The sequence below is a fragment of the Gavia stellata genome, chromosome 18 (genome assembly GCF_030936135.1).
Source record: "Gavia stellata isolate bGavSte3 chromosome 18, bGavSte3.hap2, whole genome shotgun sequence".
Classification (NCBI taxonomy): domain Eukaryota; kingdom Metazoa; phylum Chordata; class Aves; order Gaviiformes; family Gaviidae; genus Gavia; species Gavia stellata.
The window spans coordinates 13,853,248-13,876,751 of NC_082611.1; the positions used below are offsets into that span (position 1 = coordinate 13,853,248).

General features: G+C 42.1%; 1 protein-coding gene across 1 annotated transcript in view; it reads left to right on the forward strand.

Moving 5' to 3' along the window:
- The first annotated feature begins 214 nt into the window (after window positions 1–214).
- The window catches only part of USP7 (ubiquitin specific peptidase 7), a 73,856-nt gene continuing 50,566 nt past the window's right edge, over window positions 215–23,504 (forward strand). The window contains exon 1 of the mRNA XM_059826175.1: window positions 215–309. Coding sequence (XP_059682158.1) covers window positions 225–309 — 85 coding nt within the window. The 5' untranslated portion in view covers window positions 215–224. The remainder of the gene's footprint in view (window positions 310–23,504) is intronic.

Consider the following 23,504-nt stretch of genomic DNA (forward strand, 5'->3'; position numbering starts at 1 on the left):
GGCGAATAGCGAGCAAATACGTGCGCGTCTCGCTGCCTCCGCCGGCTGCCCGCTCCCTGCCCGCCGGAGCCCAGCCGCAGCCCCCCGAGGCGGGTGCCCAGTCCCGGCCGCTGCCCAGGCCCCGCCGCTCCTCCGCCCCCTCCCCGCCCGACACAGGCCTGCAGCCCCCAGCGGGAAAGGCCCAGGCCGCCGCCGCCGAGCCCGAGCCCCAGCCCCAGCCCGACATGAACCACCATCAGCAGCAGCAGCAGCAGCACCAGAAGCCCGGGGAGCAGCAGCTGAGCGAGCCCGAGGACATGGAGATGGAAGGTAAAGCCGCGGCCGCGCAGGGCCCCGCGCCCTCAACTCTGAGGAGAGTTTCCCCCCCTCGCCCCCCGTGCCTTGCCGCCGGCAGCCGCGGCTCCCCCGGCGCCGCGTCCCCCTCGGGGAGCTCCCGTCCTCCCTCCGCGGTAAACACGCGCCCGGCCCTCGCCTCCCCTGCGAGCAGGGGCGGCCGCAGCTCGCCGTCCCCTGCCCGGCCGCGGCCAGCCCCGGCGGCCGGGGTCGCCCCTCCCGGGGCGCGGGGAGCTCTGCCCGGCGGCGCTTCGGCGGGAGCGGGGACAGTTGGGGCGGTGAGGAGCGGTGCGGGGCCGGGGGAGGCGGCCCGGGGGGGCTCTGCAGGAATTTGCATCGCGGGAGGGGGAGGGCGCGGGGGAAGCGCTGCTACAAAAGGAGACCCGCTCCCCCGGGGCGAGGCGTGCGGCCGCGAGCGCGGACCTTCGGCCTGGCGGGGACCGGGAGCCTCCCGCCGGGGGTGGCCGTCGGGAGGTGAGCCGGGGGCGGGGGGGGGCGCGGCGGGGGCGCGCAGCCGCGCCCCGAGGGGGGCCCGTCCGGCCGGGGGGACCCGGGGGTCCGCCTCAAAGTAGCTGTGATTTCGGGGGAGGCTTTTCCCTCCCGCGGGGGAAGGGGACGCGCCTGTCCCGAGGGCTGCCCGGCCCCCGGGGCTGCCGGGCGGTGAGCGGCGGGCAGCGGGGCCTAGCCCGGCCCGCCGCCGGCGTCCCTCGCTCCCGCCGCGGGGTGGGCGGTGGGCTTCAGCCCTGCCCTGCCCGGGGCCGTGCGGGGCGGCGCGGCGGCTCGGCCCGGCCGCTCATTGTATGCAGGCAGCCACGCTGCTCGCCATTTTTAATTAACCCTCCTCTGAGGGTTATTTACCGAAGCCGCTGCCGGCCGGGCCTAGCGCGGGGTCGGCGGGCTGCGCTGACCATGTGTAGCGCCTGCACAGCCCTCGGCCCGGATCCTGCACCGTCATGCAGTTGCGCTGGTTTCATAAAGGAGGCACTACGTTTTCAGGCTTGTTCCCTGCTCCCGTCCGGTGTAGTCTCCGGTGGTGCCTTCAGCATTTTTTTTTTCTTTTTTTTTTTTTTTTGCATTGTGTTGTTATTTTTGCACACCCCCCGTCTTTGAACAACACCTTCCGTCTGAATTCAACGACGTGAAATTATTTTGGGCAAATAAACGTACGGCGGGATTTTGTTGCCTAAGGAAGGGCAGCCACAGTATGCTGCTCGTACCGATGGTATTTGACTTGGAGGTCAAAAACACCAACTACCTAAATATCGTTTAGAATGACTGGCTGTGAAGATGCCAATTCTGTTAACGACCGTTTTAATCAACAGTGACATAAATATTCACCAACACAAGGTATTTTGCTTGGAAACGTGACAATCGGCTTAGCAAACGTACCTTTCTGCTAAATAATAGCCATTGAAATCAGGAGGAGCAAAGGTGTTTTGGTGGAAGTTTGTCACAGTGACTGTGAGATTACATTTCAAGATTAGAAGGTCATTATGTAAAGCTTTGCTTTCTTAAACATAATTCTCTGTTTCATAAAATAATAGCTAAAACTTACTATTGGAGTGACTGGTTCTGGTTTTGGTTTAGAAAAATCTCCAAACTGGTGTTTACATACTGTGTGGCAAATATGTAAAAGGAGATGATTTAAAATATACCTTATATTTGTTTGTACGCGTACAAATATTAACATCTTGTGGGTTATATTTTCCAGCAGATTGTTTGGTAGCCTTTAGCAATCTGCTTTTTCTCAATATCCTTTTCAAGTCCTTTAGAATATTGAATGTATTTAGGGGTTTTATTTTGATTTTTACGGGCCTGATGCTGTACCATGCTGGGCACACTGTGAAATGTTGAACATTTTTATGCAGTTTAAAGGTGTCCTGAACTTCTCTGGATTGCATCCCCTCTGTCAGTGGGGATACAGGAGCCCAAAATACATGTGGAAGTCCCTTTGATGGCTGTGGAAATCTTCACTGGTGGCCACCTCCATTGGAGGGGTGAGGAAGGAGACTCTGCGTATATCAGCATAGCGACACTGAGAATACAGCGTTATCTCAGAAATCTGTTTGAGATCTATTAGGCTGCACACAGCTGATTCCAGGTGATATTATGAACTTGCTAATTTGTGAGAGTTTACAGAACTGCCCATTTATGCAAAAATAAACCCAAAAAAGTTTAGCATTTGGAGGTTTTTTGCAGTACTTGATTTTTCTTGAGAAATGTGTTATGTTTACAGGAGTTCAGAGATCAGATTATTGCTAACTTTTCATAAAAGTTGACATCGTGGGTATATATTCATTTAATGTTTAAAACAGTGTTCATCATCTTAATGTATGGGTGTGTGTGCTTTCTTGAGAGCGATGCTTTCAAGCAGTGAGGAAAATGCTTAATAACATGTAGTTAGCTTAATTTTAACACGCACAGAGCAGCGTCGAATCCCATTCTTCAGTGAGTGATCACGTTAGATTTAGGAGGTATGTGAAGAATGCGCAGGGGAAAATTGCACATCTTGATTTTGAATTATGTGAATGTTCGCTTATTCTGTGTACAGCTATACTAGATGAACAATTTTTGATGAGTGAAATAACCATTTCAGATGTGGTAATAAATGTGGAATTAAACTCTCTAGGATTAAATCCGATACGGCATTTTGAGTGTCTGCTCTCATGTCCCTGTTTTTCTCCCTTCTCTTTCCCTTATGACTAATTTACTCTTCCTTGATGACTTTGTGGACACTCTGTGTAAGTGAAAGTAGTACTAGATTGGGCTGTCGGACTTCAGGAGGGAGGAAGGCATTCCCTTTAGAAAGAAAAATTAATCTCTGCATTGTGAAGGAGAGAAGCAATGACAGCCTTGATAAGGGGCAGGTACCCGCTCAGCGGGACCCAGTGTGATTGCAGGCTCACCTACTTGCAATACTTGGCTAGAATGCTGCAGTGTTACAAATCACCTCTTTGTGTATTTACTCTGCTGTTACCTGTGGATGTTGTTTGTAACCGGCTTTAGCCTTACTGGGGCTTGGCACTAGTGATACGTGGACAGAGAAACTTTAAATTTATGAGAACTGTCAGAAGCAGTTGCGTCCCCTCATCTGAAGGCAGCCCCTTCCCTAGCTGAGGGTACAGTTGGACAAACACAGCGTTTGCTGCTGCTTGTTTTTGTCTTGTGTGCCTTGCCAGCAGTTGGGCTAGCATGCCTTCCTCTGACTATGAAGTGCTCAAAATTAGAAACAAAAAGTGGGGGTTTAAAATGTAGTTTAGGTTTTTAATTTGGTTCACCTTGCGGCCCCATTTAGTGTTGCATGAATGTGGTGAAGGTTCGGCATCGGGGCGGGAAGGAACAAGAAGATCTGCTTGAGGTGGCATGGATGCTGGCGGTTACCTAGCCAAATTCTGTCACTAGTCATGGATTTCGTGTGCACCCCTCGTCCATTGCTGCATAAAAGCATGTGATTCTGGCTGCCATGGCTGCCTTTGGGCCAAAATAGAGTGGCAGTTTGCAGATGAGCCATTGGTGCCTGAGTTTTAGATAAATTAACAGTTTGGGGTGGTGATTAGTAAATTATCCTGTAGAAATTCTGAAGACTTTATTTGTATGCTAAATAAATTTAGTGGAAAAAATAAATAATAGTTTTTCTGCACTGTAAGTAGAGTATGTAGCTTGCGTTATCATGCCAAGGATTATGGCTGTTTAGTTGCTAGTGAGTTGCTCTATAAAGTGTAATTGAATCCCATTCCTGATACTTTATATATGCTTCCTCTGTAACGTCTTTTCACAAATGTGTCTGAACTTCAAAGAACTTGGCTTAATACAAATCTGCAGTTATGTATTTCATAAAGGTCTTTCATGGGGTCTCATTTGCAGCTTAATAATTGCAAGTTTCCCTTGTTTATAGTTTGAATCTGCTTTTTTGTATGTTCAGCCTCTGCCCATAGTTACGTACATACGTGTGTTTTGCATTATGGAAGTTTATTTTCTGAAGTAGCCAGCACAAGCTTATCAAGGCAGTGTCACAGCCCGTGAACACGCAGTGACTGGTAGCTCAGCTTGCACACTTGTGTGCTCCTGTGTCAGCTCTGCAGCCTCTCAGGCAAGGCCATCTTTTAAGTTTTTCCCTAGTTAGGGCAATTTAAACTTGAGATTTGAAGTCCAGGTGAAATGATACAAGATACTTAAAAAGAACAAGGAAAAAAAATTGATGTGTTTCTGTGTGTGTATGTGACAAGTTTAAAATTCACTTTCCTGCAGTTGCCATGCAATTGAAAGTTTGTGCTCCTTGCTGTTCATTCCTGTTTTGCTCACTACTGACAGAATTTACTAGATTTCTGACCCACTGTGTGAAACTGGGCTCAAGTACGTATCTTATTTTTTTTGCCTGTCTTCTGAATGCTTACTTCCCTCTCATATTTTGTCCTCATTAGTATTCTTAATTCCTTGCATTTTAATATCATTTGCATACATAACATGGTGTTCATTTCTTATTTTGCCTGCTTCCATGCCTTTCTCCTGAAGGCCTGTATTCCTCTTTCCCTCAGCTCCTTCGCTGGTTTCTGTATTGCTTCTAGCCAAGTGGTGATCAAGTCAGGCTGTATGTTTGAAAGGAGAATACGCAGACTAAATTAATCATACAGCTGTGGGTATCTGCTTGTTTATATGTTCTTCCTGCCCCTTCCCCTCTCCAGCCTTGACATTTTTCCATGAAATAGGTGATGCTCAAGTGAGGGGAGATAAAAACGCTGATGCAGCAGATGACAAACAAAATTAAGTTAATTCTGAGGTTATACCTGGAGCAAAGAACCAGGCCTGTCCTCTTATTCCCAGTAATGATAATGTTTACTACCTCTGGAAACAGCATGCTTGGCCTTAGGAAAAGATGTGCATTGCATCGTTCTCAGATAGCCACTTCATGCCAACCGAGAAAGCGGCATCAGTGACTTTTGAAGAGTGCTAACTATGTCTAGAGTTTCTTCTGTGCACTCTTCATGAACTGGGTGCTCAATAGGTTGTCAGATTTAGTAAACTTTCGGTGAAGGAGAAGTGGAAATAGTGGAATAGTGGAAAATGTGTGTAAAATTCAGAGGGAAGTGTAGACAGCATGCTGTTCAGGATGAACTGTATCAGACTTCCTTACTCCACTCCAGTTGTTCCATTCTATTGACTGAATTCAGAAGAGGAGTAAAATCTGCTCCCTGTCATTACTATGTAGCTATACTAAGTAAAGTAGCAAGGTGTGTGTGTAAAAAGTAATATAAACCCAAACTTTAAAAAAGCAGATGGAGATAGTTGCTTGAGTCTAACTGAATCTGTTTCATTGCTGCAGAATAATTTATCACAAGAAAATCTAAACAGTGCATCCAGCCTGTAGCAGTTAAACCAGTTTAGCCAGTACATCTTGCATGACATCATTTGATATTTGGGGTAAGGGTGAAAATGAACTGGTTTAGAGCTTGTGAAGCATCCAGTTTTTCTTAAATGATAATAAATTTAAAATAGGGCATTGTTTGCTTTAGTTTGTGCTTTGAGGTGTCTCAGATCAGTTGCTTAAATTTAACTTTGTATCTTGTGGCTGTAATATGTTGATTGTGAAGGAGTAAAATATTGGGTGGCTTGCAATACAAGGCATTAGTAATCCATAGCAAGTGTGCTTTTTCCCCTCAAATACATATGTATATTAATATATATATAAAATCTGCTATGTGCTAGTTTGACATTACCAGCAACAGGATTAACAGTTATTACAAAGCGTCTTGGCAAGTAGAATGGGGTCTTGAGACTGGCTATCTTATTTGTCAAATTATTAAATATGCAGAGTTGTTTTCTGAAACTTTTTTTTTATTGGTCACTTAAGATAATTTATTTTGCTCTGATGGTTTTAGTGTTTTAATTTGATACACTAGCAAAAAAAAAAAGAGTAAAAGTGCACCTAATCAGTGGCAACGGCTGTAGCATAACGTATCTGTGCATATTGTTGCAGGCTTAGACTTACCACATTTTAATATTTCTGCTAAACTATTTTTTTTCAGCTTGGCTTGCTGATTGTAGTAAAACAAGCTTTGTAAGTTTAGAAACACTGAATGGAATTTGAATGACTTGACAGCAAAATGAAGAATGGTCAGCTTGGAGATGCTTTATTCTGACTTGTATTTGCCTAGTTTCCCTAGAAGGCTGCGATTTTTTTCAACTAGAAATAAATAGCAGTGTTTTGCAGCCTGGGAGAGGTGATGAGGTTTTCTTAATACAGTCACACCTCTTTGATATGAAACATCATAAAAGTGTTGGAAAACAGAGCTTCGGGCTTTGTATTTTTTATGTTAAGGGATTGAATGCACTCCAGTAAACTTGCTTTAAATGCAGAAATCTGTGAAGATTCTAAGGTAATTTTTCATAATTTCACTTTTCCTAGTGTAAATAGGAAAGGATGTGTAGGAGTGTCATTGGTGTTCGCTGTAGCTCTAAGCTTCATCATCTGGTGATTTCACAAGGTGCAAATGTAGGGATGTTCTTAAAAAATACGGCATCTCCAGCTGTGCATGTGTGTTTTGTAAAGATCTAAGGAGAATTTTGTTTTAGGCTCTAAATGGGATGTTACACTAACACATCATTTGGATGAATTTCTGTTGAGCTGTGTTTAAAAACAGAGTGGTCATGTGTTTCCACAACAGAGATTTTCCTGCCCATATGTTTCAGAGAGTTATTTTCTAACATCACTGATATTGTTCAGCAGAACTTTGATGGAGATTTTGATAAAAGTATGAGGGTGCAAATGCCTATTAAAACTTGTCCAAGGTTTTAAATTCCAAATCCATCTTAGTGGGTTAATAGTCTTACTGTTAAATAGATCAGGGATCTGTGGTGTACATTTGTTTCATAAAATGGCTAATTCCTGAATTAAAAATGTACAGACTTTAAATCTGTAGTAAATGTATTAATAAATGAGTTGAAACATATAAAGATAAGGGAAAGTATATTTTTAAGAAAAGAAACTGACTTCCCAGTATAAGATCAACATGTTGTTCTGTGACTAGATAGGAAATTTTTGCTGTAAAACTTGCTTCTGAGCCATGAAAGTACTGGATAAATTGTGGACTGCACTTTCAAGTCTAGGCCATGCGGTGGTCTGTCTGCACCCTGGAGCATCTTGCCTGCGGTTGCCCATGCCCATGGTCCCTGGGGACCCAGCAGTGGCTCAGGGATGCTCTGCAGGTTGGGGGACAATCTGACCTCCCAGCTGAGGAAGAAGCTGCCTCGCGTGGGTGCTGGGGCAGGCATGCCAGCCCCTCTTGTTGCTCACCTGTGCAGTTTAGCCCTTATCTCTCGGTAGAGGATGAGGACTTTTGGGTAGGTGTTTTAGACTTGCACATGTTCTACAGTTCTCCCACTGTGCTGGACATGGTGGTGGCAGCGGTGGGGGATTGTGGCTTGTAGTGATATGAACATTCTGTTTTGCAGGTCTTAGGCTGGCTAACACTGTGTCTGGGATCTGTATTTTCATGCATCACTACTTCATCCATCAGCTGTGATAGGGACCATTACTGATCTGGTCCTACTAGGCTGCCCCAGCCCCTGTATGACTAGAGGAGTGTCTGTGTTGAATTGCACTTATTTAGCACTATACAGTTTTTGAACAGTAACCTGTTGGGTTTTTTTTTTTTTGCCTTGATAGTCTCTGATTACTGGACAAGAACGAAGAGATGAAGTATTTAGGGAGTGATCAGTTTCCTCCCCCCCCCCCCCCCCCCCCCCCCCGCCCTTTTTTTCCTTCCCCCCACATCTAAATATATGTTTTGTTTTAGGCAGTCAAGGCAGAGTTGGCAATCCTAGTACTGGGGCACGGTGGTTTCTGCATAATCCTTGGGTTTTTGTTTTTTTTTTTTTTTTTCAAGAACAAAGATCACTTCATTTGGAGGTGGGGAAGAACTTGCATTTTCCCTTCCTGCTTGTAAAGCCTTGCAGCTCTCCTGATGCAGCCGACTCTTTGCTGTTGCTGTTCAGTAGTCATGAAATACGTCTTAGTTACGTATCACCGGAGTATTTCCGGTAACCATAATCAGGTAACGATTTTTAGACACAAGTTCGCCTTCACAGCATGTCTTATCTATTCCATGTAGATAAATGGTTGGTTTGCTTCTGTTACAGATGTTAGAGCCGACTAGACACTCAGATGCTGTTGCATGGGTTTACAGGCTTCGAGTCCTAAGACAATGCGAGATGTACTTTTTTTTTTTAAAGGAAATCTGCTTGAGCAGAGGCTGTGTGAACCCTCTTTTACTGTTCATTAAATCAAGCTAAGGACAGTTAGATTTCCTTCTTCATTGGGAGTAGCAAGGAACAGACCTCTTCTAAAGAATTTTTCACCTGGTTGAGTGTTAGTTGCTTAATAATATTGAGGGGTGAACCTAATTTCTGCAGAATAGTAGTTTCTATTAGAAGTTTGAACACAGAGATAACTGAAATGTGTCTGTAAATTATATGAATTAAACAGTGGGTCACAAGCCACATGCAAAACGCTCCTTGCTAGTAGTGGTGTTTCACAATTTTCTTCTGCTTTCCTTTCCCTCTTCTCATTCTTCCTGTGTGGTTTTTATCTGCTCTGTTTCAGTCTGACTGCTTCAGATACTACTTGGACTTCAACCCTGTGCCAAAAAACCAGTCCCCTTAAAAACTAGTATAATGCTTGCAATATTTCCGTCGTGCCACGAAGGTAGTAACCATAAGCATAAGTTCTTTTTTTTCTTCTGAAAGTGTCCTTACAGTTGAGGAATTAAAAATAAGCAGCAGTAAAATCAAACCAAAATCTGCCAGAAATTGAAACTTACTAATATATTTTTAAAGTAGTTTGTTCTAAAAGTTTAACCACAGGATTTGATAATAATTGTTTGTTTCTTCAAATGTATGGCTTCAGTTCCATATTGATTTCAAGATATTTTCTTGTTTTGAGCAGATTTGTCTTGGTTTTTTAACCTGTTTTATTCATCGGGCTCATGCTTTGGCTTACAACCTGCGCCCTGAGGTGTATTGTCCAAAGTAGGAGAGGGTTGGTGTGGGAGGAATAGGGTCCTTACTGGAAAGGATTCTTGGGGTTTCCCTCTGAAGGAGGGAAAGCTGTGCAGCTCCTTTGCTTACCAGTGGAGGTCTGCTGGGGAAACCCTCTCTTGATCTTGATAATAGCACAGATTAAGGGGAAAAATAATTAGAAGGTTGCACAAAAATGGATCTTGTTTCACCTGTGTCAGTTGCCCATTCATAAGCAGACCCATTCAGCCCTGACTTTGTTCTGTCCCCTCTGCTTTGCTGGAGATACCTAGTGAAACTGGTGGGTTCTCCAGTTCCTGCAGCTGAACAAAGAGCCGAGCTGGCTCTGGTGAAGAGCAGGATGTAGAGGTGTGAATGAGCCTGGGGACTGGGCGCATTGGCATTGCCACTGAAGAAATGTGTGTGGAACCACAGCATCTGTCTTCAGTCTTTTAAACTTTGGATAAACACGCTTCAGCTTTATTAGTCAGTGACCTCCCTTACTGGATTAAGAAAACATTCTAACTAATTCTTTAAGACCTTTCAGTAGCCTTCGATATAATGAACAGAGAGTTGTTAACAGTGACAGACCATGCCTCAGTGGTTCTCTTCATATGTTTATCTGTTGGTTGTCTTACAAATTATGCATGCCCCAGAAGCGTTTGTATAAATCCATATTGCAAACTAATAATGAAGATGAATCAAAATTTAGATACTGTGCGGCACCTTTGAAGAACAAAACTGAAGTCGAATCCAAGAAAAGTACTTGGTTGCTTGAAAAACAGCATAGTCAAGGTCTGAACATGAGCCACGGGAGCCTTCCTAATGCCTTATGTGTCCAAGTGTGTAAACACATGTTTTGCTAGTAAAGTTATACTAGTAGCACTGAATTCCACACAGAGCACATCTTCAAGGCCCATTTTATTCAAGAATATTACTATTGTTACCTAGCTTTTGCTTAAATTAGTATAGTGGAAGCCCACTTGCAGTTAGTAGGTGTGCGTGCTAGACCTCTCTGGAGTCAGAGGCATCAAACATCTCGCACATCCAAGGGAGTGTCTCTTAACTGATACCGTGTCAGGTGGCTGTGCTGTGCAGCAGTCCAGATGAGAACAGTGCCTGCAAGAAAGAGGAGTCTAACCCAAAATTGAGCACAAGCTGCAGGGAAGATCCTGGATTTTGGTATGGGCACCAGACTTCATTATATCAGGTGACTTTTATATGCTACTGGGAGCCAGGAGAAGAGTTTGTGCCTAGTTAGCTCTAACACTGCTACAGGGAAGAGGTATTTTTTAGAATGTTTTTTTTCTGACCTTTGCACCTCCCTTTTGCCTCCTTGCTTGCACTGACACAACTGTGTGGGAGCACATGGTAAATGAGATGAATGAAGAGATCTGAATTTAAAATAACTTCCTTATTTTGGGTTTATTTTTAACCTAGCTCAGTTCACTGGTCTGCTTTATTGTTTAGCCCCGCAAACAAGTGGGTCAGCTTGACTGAGGAGACAGGAGGGAAAGAAAACTCTTAAGCCATTAATAGCTTTTAGAACTATTTTTTTAAAAAAAAATTTCTCAAGACCCTTTGTTTGACACTTGGGCCTGTCTCCCCCAAGAAATGCATTAGGGGGCAGGGCTGTAGCAAAGTTCCAAGGGTCAGTATCAAATCCAAGCTTGCAGAGCTCTTGGTGCAGACACATGGGTTTACCATTGTAAAAACTGAGTATTGTTCAAATGCAAACAACTTCTGGGGATGAAATTGTTCCCATTGAAGGTCTGCTGCTGAGTGTCTTCACTTCTTTTATTTTTTTTTCTTTTGCACAAGGGTATTCCTTGTAGCTAAAAATAGTCTTTTGCATTTTCCAGCTTGAAGGTACAGCCAAAGGATGTTCAGCTTTCTCACCTATATTGAGTGGGTTACTATTTTCTGATTTAAGTACCTATTAAAGTCTCAAACAGTTACCTCAAATCATAATCTAAATGTATTTGTGGGGGTTTTAACCTTCTGTCCAAACTAGCTTTTCTTCTGATATTTTCAGCACAGTGATAAAAATCTGCAGGTTACATTCAGACCTGGAGTTGGTGCTCTGCTGCAGCTGTTCTATCAGCCAAGCTCTCTGGCCAGTGCAGTGGTCCCAATTTAAACAGGAGCCACTGTTTTCTGGAATGTGGTTGGATCATACAAGTTTTTAGCAGGTCTGTTAAAAGAAGTTTCAGAGTTAGCCTGTTTCCTCATCTGGAAAGTTCACAGGAGAAGATGCATGAAATTTCAGTCATTTTAAATTCAACATAAAGTGTGCCTATTGCTGTTAGCAATAGGTTCAACAGGTTAGACTTAAGAATATAAAACTGGCTTAGTGCTGACTGGCTGAATGCTAGACAGGGTCTGGTTAGTGAAGCTGGAGCAAAATATTGGCAGTGATTAGCTGGGCTAATGTTAATTTTTGATCTCTCATTTTTAATATACCTTGAAATGCACACTAACCACCTCAGATGCATGCTTTGTTAAATCAAAGGATGAATGTACAGTAGATGTATTTGAAATTTTGGCAGGATACAGCTTTGTAAATAGAGAGATGTTTGTGTTTTCTGAAGTAAGAAATTTTTTTAAGTAAGTGGAATTGTTGAGTAGTTTATGGGTCATTTCTACCCTAAATATGGACAGTTGCATACTATGAAAAGCTAGTTAACCTCTTGGTGTTATAAACCCGTTCTTGGTGGTAGTGTTGCATTTTTGATTTCTACATCATGCTCAGAAATTTGGGGAGGGGTTGTTAATTTGGTAAACTTGCTTCCCCAGTGGGGATGCATCGCTCCCCCATAGCCATGTGGTGTGCCAGGCCAGTTAACCTGGCGCCTGTCCTGTTACTGGCAGCTCTCCTTCCTTGGAGCAATCTCTTAGCTGGGTGACGTTGCAGGGATGGCAGAAGCCTACATTATGCCCCTGTGTTTCCTAGGTGAGGGTGCACCAAAGGTAGAGGAAGGGATGCCTTGGAGAGAACAGGCTTTGAAAATAGGTTGCTACTTCCAAAATAGTAATTTTGGCCTACATACTGGTCCGGTTCAGAAGAGCACCTGGAGAAGTGGGCAGCTGAGAATTGCCTATAGTTATTTTTTGAGCAGAGTACCTTGTTCTTGGTGGCAGCCTTGTCTAGATGCTCTTTGGACTTGAGCAGAGGAGAGGCTGGAGGGGTATCTGCTCCTTTTCCCCTGCAGCCACTGAGAAGACGGTATGTTAACTGCCTGCCAGGCAAGGAGTGGTGCCAGCGCTTAGAAGGGTAACACAGAATTTATAGTGCTATATGCTAACTTCAGAAGTTCAGTTTATATTCAAAACATAGCTGTACACTTGATTATATTGAGGTGGGCATGAATTTTCTGGGAGCTGGAATGCTTTCCTCACCCTACTGTAACTCTCCTGTTTAAATTCACTCATTGAGATCTGTAACTGTAAGTCATGTGTCGTGGTTGAATGTATGCAGCTGCCTCTTGGATCTGCAGAGAAGTTTGGACTGTCCCTGGTAGATTCACCAGCAGCAAAAGCTATTTTAAAATTATATTTTAATGGTATTTCAGTACCTGGACATACCTGAATAATTTGGTTTATGGCCTACACAGATTGTTTAACTACTCGCTGCGTTGTGAGATTTAGGAGAAAATACAAATTGCTGTAGCTATGCCACTTGTTACAGTGGTGATAAATACCTTCTCCTTTCCCCAGAGCTCTACCAGTTCTTTTAGATGTGTTTTTCAAGCAACAATAATCAATATGAGGATTAGAGTTAAGTTGTTGGAGCTGTATCAAAATGCATGTTGCTATTGCAAAAAGTTTAAAAAGCACCAGTGTAGGTAGCAGGACACACCACTGGCAATAACAGCTCTTCTGTGTACATCATGTACGTGCCATGGTTTCCACTGATCCTCTCTGTATTTCTAAACAAAACTCAAAAATGCAGTCTGGTCTTGAAAATCCTTAATGACCAAGAACTCACACTTTTTGTCTGCTGTTTTTCTTCTCCTACCCTGTTTCCACCTTAAGGTATAGCATCATGAGGGTTATCAACCTGCCTAAGCGGAGATTCTGATTGTTGGGTGTTGAGAAACTGTATTGCTGGCACTTGGATTGCTGCTGGACCGCTAGATCTCGGTCTGAGACCTGGCCAAACCGAGTACACTAGTATATGAATTAAAGTGTAGGGGTCATTTCTTTGACTCCGGATAAAGTATTCATGTAAAATTACTATTACAATAATAGTACCAGTAGTAGTAAAATAATACTAAATACTGTAAATAATACCAATACTGTTGTTTCTGGTTTTATTCCTCGCTTGTAGAACAGAAAGTGAGAAAGCTGTATCTTGTTTGATTCAATCTTTTGCCTATTGGCATATTTGTTAAAATTGATAACAGAAATCACATGGAAACTGTGCGTGTCCAGCAGGCTTTTTTATGCTCAAAATGACACTCCTCTAAAAAATATTTAATATTTGTACATTAAAAAAATTAAATGGGAAAATAAGGTGTAAAACTATCCCTAGAACAGTAGTTGTAACATGCAGTTAATGCAGCACAGGCAATGCTGTCATGTAACAGGAGTTTGTCACTTAATGCAGGTTCTTAACTTCAGCTGTAGAGCAATGCCATAATTCTGCTGGAGTGCTTTGGACACCAGTGTCTTGAGTTTAATTTGCATGTGTGCAAATGGATGACAGGGGGGTCATTTAGCGGGGTATCTGGAATAAGCTTCCTTTTCCCCAGTAGCTGGAGCTCAGCGTTCAGGTGGATGTTCCCTGTACAGCTCCGCAGGGCGAGTTCAGAATCGCTGGGCCTGAGAAGGAAGGTTGCAGGGATTTGAAGTGTGCTCGGACTTCAAGAGTGCTGGATTGTATTAAGTGATAGGGAATAAGCACTGTTGGCATTGAAATTCTTACAGTCATAGCCTTTCTGTTTGCTTTTGAAATTCATGGAGTTGGTTGCTAATAGCATTTGCAGAAAATAATGAAAAGAAAGTACTTCTCCCTTCCTTCCCCCCAAACTTTAAAAACAAATTTAGCTGTGAGCACTGCATCTATTAGGCAGGCATGATGGCAGAAGCAATAGTAAAAGCTAAAACCAGATCCCCATAAGATACATTGAAAAGTGTTTCTCTTTGTTCTGTCGTCATTTATTCTGTGTCAACACTTTGAAGCAAATACTTTAACAGAAGAGAGGGTGGCATTTGCAGTGGTTTGTACAATGAAGGAACACTTTTTTGTCTTGGATGGTGCAACCCAACAGTAGCGGGTGTGATATTTCTCCTGGGCGTGCAGTCTGGTCCTTGCAATGGACTTCCTCTCTCCGGCCTTACAACATCCCAGGGCCTTGCCTTGAGAAGGGGAGTATGGGGAGATCTTACAGCTTGATAGAAGTTCTCTAATAAAATGCTAGAGATCTCTAGCATCCTACAGATTATCATCTGCATGTTTAGTGGAGTCTATTGTTTACCTGGACTGTCCAAGCCAAAGTGAGACAGACATCTACTCACCCCATCCCTTGTCTGTGTCTCTCTTTTTGGTCTTGTGGGGTTTCTTTGATCTTAAAAAGTGTGCTGAAAATTCATCAAGAAGAAAACATCCACAAGAACATTGAAATACCTGAATTTGGCCATACGAATTAGAGAAAATCAAAACATATGTGTATGTTTATGTTTTTATTTTAACATTTTTATGGTCAAAGAATGTAATGCGAAAAAAGTATATCTGCTAGGTAAAAATCTAGGCAATGTATTCTGTCTGATGGGGTCTGTGAACAAGCTTAAACAGGTAAAGATTCTCCTGTTACATGTGCGCAGATAAATTTCCTTTTGTGTAGCTTAGCTGTTAAAAGTATGCCAGTGTTGTGTTACCACACTGATAAACACAACACATTGCCACTTACTTGTAGGCATCTGTTTTTTGTAGGTGAAATAACTGAATATTGTATCGAAGGGTTGGTTTTGTTCTTTGCTGGTCTGAGTGCTCTGTCCCAGAGTGCAGCTTCTCCTGCCTGATAACCTCCAGCAGAATAACCATTCTCTTTTCAGTCCCGGTCTATTTTGTCTTTGTTTTCATTGTCTTTTATATCTCTTCCTACTCTTCATTGCAAAGGCATGTCATGGCATGTCTATTTCTTTTTTTCTGAAAGAAAGTTCCCCCTTTCAGAAGGGGAAAGGTATTCCTGTATGGATAAAAGTTACAGCTGAATTATTGCTGTTTCTTCCAATTGACTGTCTCTAGTAATTTTTCAATCCTGGTCTTATTCTGACTTTGACCAGTAACATCTGGAGCTCGTTTCAGGTTTGGGTCAGACCTGACTGTAATGACACTTAAATTGGAGCGCTCTGCTTCAATTCTGTCAGTTCGAGGTAGTAAAAAAATAATGACTTTTAGATGAGACACCTTCAAATAATGCATACTAGTTGCAGATACTTTTTTTGTATGTACTTTTATTTCTTAAGCAAGATCTCTTAAATTGCATCCTCTCTACTTTTGAAAGGAGAAACATCATTATGGAATCTTAATTGATTTTTTTTTTTTGGTGAAAAATGTCTGGAGCTGAGGAAGTGCCAGGAATTACATACTGGACAGTTTGTGGTGTACCTCTATGTTTGGATTTATTTCTTTCTCCTCCCACTGCCAGGCACTGTCCCATGCTCGCCCCCCTCCAAGGAGAACTGTTAGCAGTTTTAAAGTTGTGGAAAAGTAGTTCAGGAAAAAGAGAGGTAATGAGATGAGGATCCGGTAGTGGGGACGACTGACAAAAAAAATCTGCTTTTGCATGCTCCAGGGGTATACTCAAAACACTGAGAGCATTTGTGGGATAGGAGTTACAGCAGGAAATGTAAATGGACTAGCTAGAGCAAAAGAAGTGCAAGTAGTGCGGGTTTCTGTCCCAGCTGTGTGTGAGTTTGTAGTGACTGATGATGACACAGGCCACAAATGCTACATTAGAGAGAAAAATAAAGGGTAGGGAGGAAACTTAAGGGACAAAGGAAGAATCATTCATTGTGAACAGAATAAGGAATTTGAGATACAGCTTAATTCAGTGGTGATGTTTATACCAGGTTCTAGCCAGAGGCAAAGCAGGAAGGCAGTCACTAATTTTGGAAGTCCTCAAAACTTTCTTCAGATGAGTGGTGCTAGCAATGGAGCAAAAATAGAAGTAGTTGGGAAGATTTGCCAGAAACAATAGAGTTTGAGATTGGGAGTGTATTTGTGGAATTAGGGTGTTTTGCAGAGCATAAGAAAGATGCAATTCACTGGGTGACATGCAGTAGTCAGCTGTTCTAAAACACATTTTCATATCTGTTTAGTTGTCTTTATGCTCTAAGAATAGTTGACCAGAAAGCTATTGAAATATTGTCTGAGGATTTGGCTCATGGAACAAAAAGTAAAATGTAATATGTAATAAATAAGAAAGTAAATACACAACAAACATGTGAGCAGAGAAATACAACTTCCTCTTCAGAATGTATTTTAGCTCAAAAATGTGCTAGTTATAACTGCTGGCACATGTGAGGTGACTGGCTTTCCAAAGAAAAAGGAGAAGAATTCTGACCAACTTGTTTTGTCTCCCTTTTCAGGGAAAAACTAATTTGGGTAGTTATTTGGGGTGGTGACAGATCAGGGCATTAAGGAGAGCACCGAAATATGCAAGAGCCCCAGCATATGAAATAAACTCCATGATCCCTCCACCCTTCATCCACTTGGTTGCACTGCAAGATGAAATCTAAATTACATAGGTGCAGGGTCTCATTTCTTGAATGTGTCTTTCAAATTTCTGTTTCTAAAATAGTTGTTTGCATGATTTGCATAAACCACATAGTTTTGAAGTTTGCAGCTGCAAATGTTACAGCATGATATACATGGTTCAAGAAGCTCTGTCTGTGATAAAGAATTGTTTTAAATATGATTGCTGCTTTACAGGTGTTCCAGTGTTTATCAGTAGATACTTTTTTGTTCTTGTTTGTATTCCAAGTAGCTTGATTTTGGAGACCTGAATTTAGCTGTTCTCAGCTAATGTGGGTATGGAGGACTACGCAGTAGTTTCTTTGCCTCATCGATTTCAGTGCGTTTGTATTAGATTTTGAAAGAGAAAGGTAGCCTCAAAACGTGTGTATGGTTGTGCCTTTTTTTGTATGTATATTGTGTTGTTTAAAATACAAAGTATAACTTCTTTTCTGGTTGTGTTTGCTTAACTAATGTGAGGATGTGGCTACGTGGTCCCATGGCAGCCTTTTTGGCACCAGAACAATTGATTGGATGTTTAACACTTGAGAACTTAAACAGGAAAAGCTTTTTTGTCACTTCTTAAAAATTTTCTTTTGTTTTCATTATTAAAAAAACCAGTGACTTAAAATTACTGACAAAAAAGTGATAAAATTGTCAGTGGAGTGTTTAACTAAGGATTATAAAACTCCTGTTCTGCATTCTTTTAAGAATTCCTTGGTAAATAATGGAAGCTAACACCTAAGATTCCTTATGTGTTTTCTACATAAAACAGTTTTTCAGCTGTGTTTGTTTGAAGAAAGGTGTTCTTCATGTAGACAGTATTAAATAATTAACACAGTTTAGTACTAATTTTGGTGTCTGCTAACATTTGGATGTTTTCAGTACAGTAACTTATATTTTCAAAGCAGTAAAGAGAAGCTGATCTTCAGAACACTTTACAAAAAACCCCAGCCCTTTCTGAGAGCCTAAATAAGTATTTGCCTGCATTAACACTCGGGCATGGGAGGGAAGGTTGCTGTCAGAATGGAAAGGGAAGGTAAAGCTTAAATCTTACTTAAACATGAATGCTGAGGAAAGCCTAAACTGCTTTGGGACCTAGTGGTTCTCTTGTAAAGACTGAGGAGGACTCTTGGTTCAGTCCTCTGTTAAGGCTTTTTAAATTATATTAATGATTGCTAGTGTTTGTGCTACAAAGTAGGAGAAGGCAGAGTAGCCACCTGGCAGGTGAATCACTAAATTAAGGCTGGCCAGAAATTTAATGGCTGGGTTTTTTTGGGAGTGTCCAGACCCCAAAACCTTTGTCGAGACTCTGGTCAAAATGGGGACACTTCTGATGCAGGGAAGGGGATTACTGTGCTGAACGGGAGCGGGATGGGGTATATGGCAATCCTCCCATGTACAGTCATTCTCTGCTTGTTCTCTTTGCCTCAGTGAAGTGTTTGTAGAACATGGAACAATGCTAACAGACGAGGTTGGGAAATGGAGCTTATTAAGTAACAACCTCAAAAACTCCTGGGAACCATGTCTTTCAGGAATTTGGGAAACTGATGGAGAATAGAAAACTCTGAAATCCTTGTCTTAGAGAACAAAAAAGCAGTTTCTTGTCCAGCTCATTGTAAAGCATCCTGTTTGAAAAAGGCATGGTTTTTGTTTTGCTCTTTCTGTGGTTGTTAATTTTAGATGAGAGCATAATTAAGTCTTGTTAATTACAGTGAAAACAAATGGTAAAATTAACCCAAAGTGTAGATTTTTTTTTTGTAGTAGGAATTTCTTAAAATCATAGTTTACCACTATGCTTGAAATGTATGTGGTGTTAAACATAGCGAAAACTGAATTTCAGTAGAAAATAATGATTCTGCCAGCAGTGCTCTTTATATCTCTGGCGGGAAACAGTGTATGTTCCTCTTACCAGGACATGCGCATGTGCATGTGTATCAGTTCACATAAAGGACTTAACAAAAAAAAAACCACCCAACCCAAACCTTGAATGGTTTAATTGTTGTTGTCGTTTTCCCCACGGTTAATCTACACTTGTAAAAGCGACCCTGACATGAGGTTAGGGTTTATCAGTACTGGGCAGACCCACGCTAATTGGTTCAGCTCTGTGCTTTACTCCTGCGGCCGCTGATCTGCGATGCAGTTCCGTGCGGCATGCTCAAAGGAGGAGGAAACTGTCAGAAGCACCGACGCTGGGCTGGGAGGTGAAGCCATCACCTGTGGGTGTAGGGCTGGGTGGGGAGCCCGGGGCTGGTCCTGCTCCCTGCCCCACACTCTGTGGATGCTTCTTGGCAACTGGGATTGTTTTTCTTGAAGTGGAAGAGAAGCATGACTTAGGTGTGCTCTTACTTTCAATGCAAAGCGCTAAACACTTCTGTGATAGGCATGGGTTTTTTTCCTACAGTAAAGTTTATAGACAGTGTGAAACAGTGTTCTGAGTCAGAAATCTTGGGATTTTTTTTTTTACCCCGTTTTTACATAGTGTGAACTTTAGTCTGGTAATGGGTTTTTTAGTATGAATGTTCAGAAGCTTCTTACTGAAACCCTGCATATCTACATAAGATTAGTGACCCGGGATTGAGCAAAAATTGTGTTTAACCTGGTGTCTTGTGTTTTGAGGGCTGTCAGTAGCAGGTGCTTATGTTAAATGTTAGGGCAGGGGAGGCATGGTGAGAGTTCCCTTCCCCGTTGTGCTTACCCTGAGGGTGTCTGAGCCTGGCCAGGCTGCCTCCATGCCTTTTCACTGTTCCTGATGGAATCTTCTTCCATTCATTCCTTTGCCTTCGGAAGTGAATGGGGAATAATATATGCTTTGTAAAAAGTTCACTATGCTTCTGCATCTTGAACACCGAGTGCAGCCTGGTTAACAGCCTTGCTTTCCTCCTCCATCTTAAAAAGGTATAGGAGTAGTAAAGAAGTTACAACAAGGAAAATAAAGATCATAAAAGGTATTAAACGGCCACTGTAACAGTAATGACTAGGTAGACTAGGAAGCATCTGTCTGGCCCTAGTGTTGTGGATAACTGAGGAAAGATGTGCTAAAAGTCTGGAAAGCAGAAGTGGTAGGGGAAGGTGAAACAGAAGCAATGTAAGACTGGGAGAACATGGAATGTAACATCAGAGGGCAGGTTGAAAACAAAAAAAGAGTTATTTTGTATAACATAGTTAAACTGTGGCACTCCTTGCTGGGATGTTGTAAATACCAGTAATGTCTACTGGTTTGCAAAGTGGGGGCACATGATCATAGAGCATTTTGAAATGGAGAGACACCATCCACAGATCAGGAAATCCCAGAGCCATGAGGTGGGGGCCTGGGAGGGTGCCCTACAGCAGTGTCCCTCCCCATTCCTGTTCCCTTCGGCCTGTCATGGCTTCCTCTGTTGGCCGGTGTCAAACCTGCGTGCTGTGCTTTGTGGACCTCCTGTTTTGCACTAGCGCCGCTGCCTTTGAGCCAAAGGGGCCTGGAATGTGTCTTGGTCTCCGCAGCATCTTCTGACAAAATGTTTTACAGCGTTCAGAAGTTTCATGTGCAGCATGAAAAAGGATTTTATTTGTTCTCTTTAAATTTGCATTCTGGTAAGTTCACGTAAAGCCCCTTGTATTGTAAGTAGTAGAAAATAATTGTTCTCTTGTGGGTGGGGTTTTTTTTGGTTGGTCCGTCCCCCGCCCCCCGGCTTTTCAGGATATTTGTCTGGCATATCCTGTACCCCCCTTCAGTCACCTTTTCTCTGAAGTGAATATATCTAGTCTGTTTTCTTTGTCCTCATTCTTAACCTGTTAATGTGTTATATGAAGAAGTCAAACCAGCACACACCGCAGGCTTTATTTACAGTTCTCCCTTATAAACAGTATCTTATCTTTCTGCTTCCATATTACAATTCAGATTGTTGTAGTATTCAGTGCACTGTGCTAATTAAAGCCCATAGTAGTTCTTTGTTATAGAAGCACAGCTTCAAGAATGATAGAGTCAGATACTGTGCTTAGGAAGTCCCAAGATCTTCCAGTTGTACATCCCAACTGAGCAGTGTACGCATCATGTGGCATGGCATAGATCACCACTGTCTGCGTACCCAAGGACATTTTTCTAGATTCGCCATAGGACTGCCAGATCAAGTTTGTAGATGATTTGGCTTGTAATTTTGTGCAGCTTTGCTATAACGGCCACCTTTAAAACAGCTTTAGTAGTTGCATAGTTAGCCTAAAAGGAGTAATTTCTTGTAAGCATATTTGATTTAGACTCCTTTACTATTCAGCAGAGAAGCCTGGATTTAAGCTTGTTTGTGTTGTCAAATGAGAGGGAAATACCATTAACTCTGTTTGCTTTCTTTTTCACAATTGTGTAACAGTTTTTGAAGTTATTCTCCTGAATCTGATTTGTTTGTCTTTCCCTCTTCTCACAAAAGCCTAGTATTAGCTACCTGTAACCACTAAGTCACATTCGTGTGAACCTATTTTACATGCCTATCCATTTATCTGCATGGCAGAAAGCATAAGGAAGAAGAGGTAAAACAAGATCCACACTAGCAAATCCAACAATAAAGGAAGACCTTTAAAAGCATTACTGAAAATAACAGGAAGAAATGCTGAAGGTGTTAGATCTTAGATATGAGGTCTCTGATGTGCATGTTGCATAGTTTCTCTAGCTTGGAGTGATATCTCCTGTTTAAAGGTAAACTAAGGTATGAGGCTAAATGTTAATTTTTTTTCCTCCCAGTGTCTGTAAAATTAATTGAAGTGCAAAATCTGTATTATTATCCATTGTTGTTCTTTGCTAGGAAATTATTTTTGCATTTAAACTCTAACAGGGACAGACCAGCAGTGTTTCAACAGTTTAAAAAAATCATGTTGGTATTAGGGGAAAAAAAGAAGATTTAATATTCATGCTACCTTTCCATGCTACTGCTAGTGTGAGCAAAGCTCAGCATAGTTCAGGACTGAATTCAGGAGTGAGCAATGCAGTTAGCATTTGCTGCAAGTTTGAATCCATTCTCAGATTCTGAAATAATGGCACATAATATTTTGACTTTGTTACAAAGTAACTACACAGAATCAGTCTACCTTCAGACCTAGTTTGGGCAAGTGGTATGTGTAGTCATACTAATCCATTTTTCCAAAAGAGTAAGGCAACATTTTATATTGCTGTTAAATGTGCAAAACCTTTTTGCTGCTTAAGTATATAGCAAGCATTCAGTCATAGTATTTACTGCAATAGCTATATCCCAAAACTTTCTGAAACTGTGGACTCTACTCATCCGAAATGATCCAGAAGTGAGTTCTGAAAATGTATGTAGCTGACTGACCTCTAAAAATTATGCTGGTCCAGGTGATAAAGGTGTATGTTTTTCTATACTTTCACAAGAAAAGAGGGAGGTGCTAAGGGGAGCATAATCACCAATCCCATAACATGCTCATATTATTATTCAAATCAACTCATTTTAATTGCTATTTAATTGTCTTTTTTTAAAACACCAAGAATGTGATCACAGCACTGTAGCATGTTGAGTATAGTGTCATGCATAAACATAAATGCTCTGTGATGCTTGGGCTGCCCTGGCTCCAGTTGAGAGTGTATCCTTGTCTTCCCTGTGTCAGAAGTTCATTTTTCTTTGAGTAGTTTTTCAGCCATTCTAGTGATGATTGCCGAAGAGCTTTGCGTTTGTTGCAAGAGATAAGTCCCTTACTCGGTAAAGCAGAAAACATAAAGAGGGGTGTGATACTGGAAAAACACATTGTTTAGGGTGTGTTCAGTAGGTTGGGACTGAGTGCCTTGTCTTCAGCAAAGATGTAATCATACTACCATCTCTGGAATGTGCAGAGACAAGACGTGACGCGTTAGGGTAGTTGCTTCTATAGCCTTGCTGCTCTAGATACAGCCAAGAGAAGGTAGTGCAAGTCCAGTAGCTGTTGCCATAATAGGTCAGGACACATCTGATGTTTCAGCCGTTCCTTATCATGGAAGAAAATAATTTGTCCTGTCAACTGTTCTAGTTACTGATTTTTGAGTATCACATGGGAGCCAGAAGCAGTCTTCCTTCCTTTCTTCCTGATCTGATAGTTTTCTAGAAGTGTAACCTAAGCTAACAAAGCTTGTCAGACTAAGCAAAGGAACTATGAAAGATTTTTCAGCAGACCTTCTCTTGCCCTGATGACTGCCAAGGGGTTGTGGCACCATAGAATGGGTAAAGCCAGGTTAGTGAGACAGGCAGGTTGGTATCTTTCTGATAAATAACATCACTGTACTGAAGAAAAACTCATGCTGGTGCTGCTGTCTACCCAAGTTATTAAACACCTGGAGCTAAAAAAGTGTATGAAAAATTTCTTAAAATGAGAAGGCTGTCTATACAAACTCCTTCAGCACGAGCATAAGGTTGTAAATATGTTGCATAATTATAGGTGTGTTCTTAGTGTCCAAACTGAA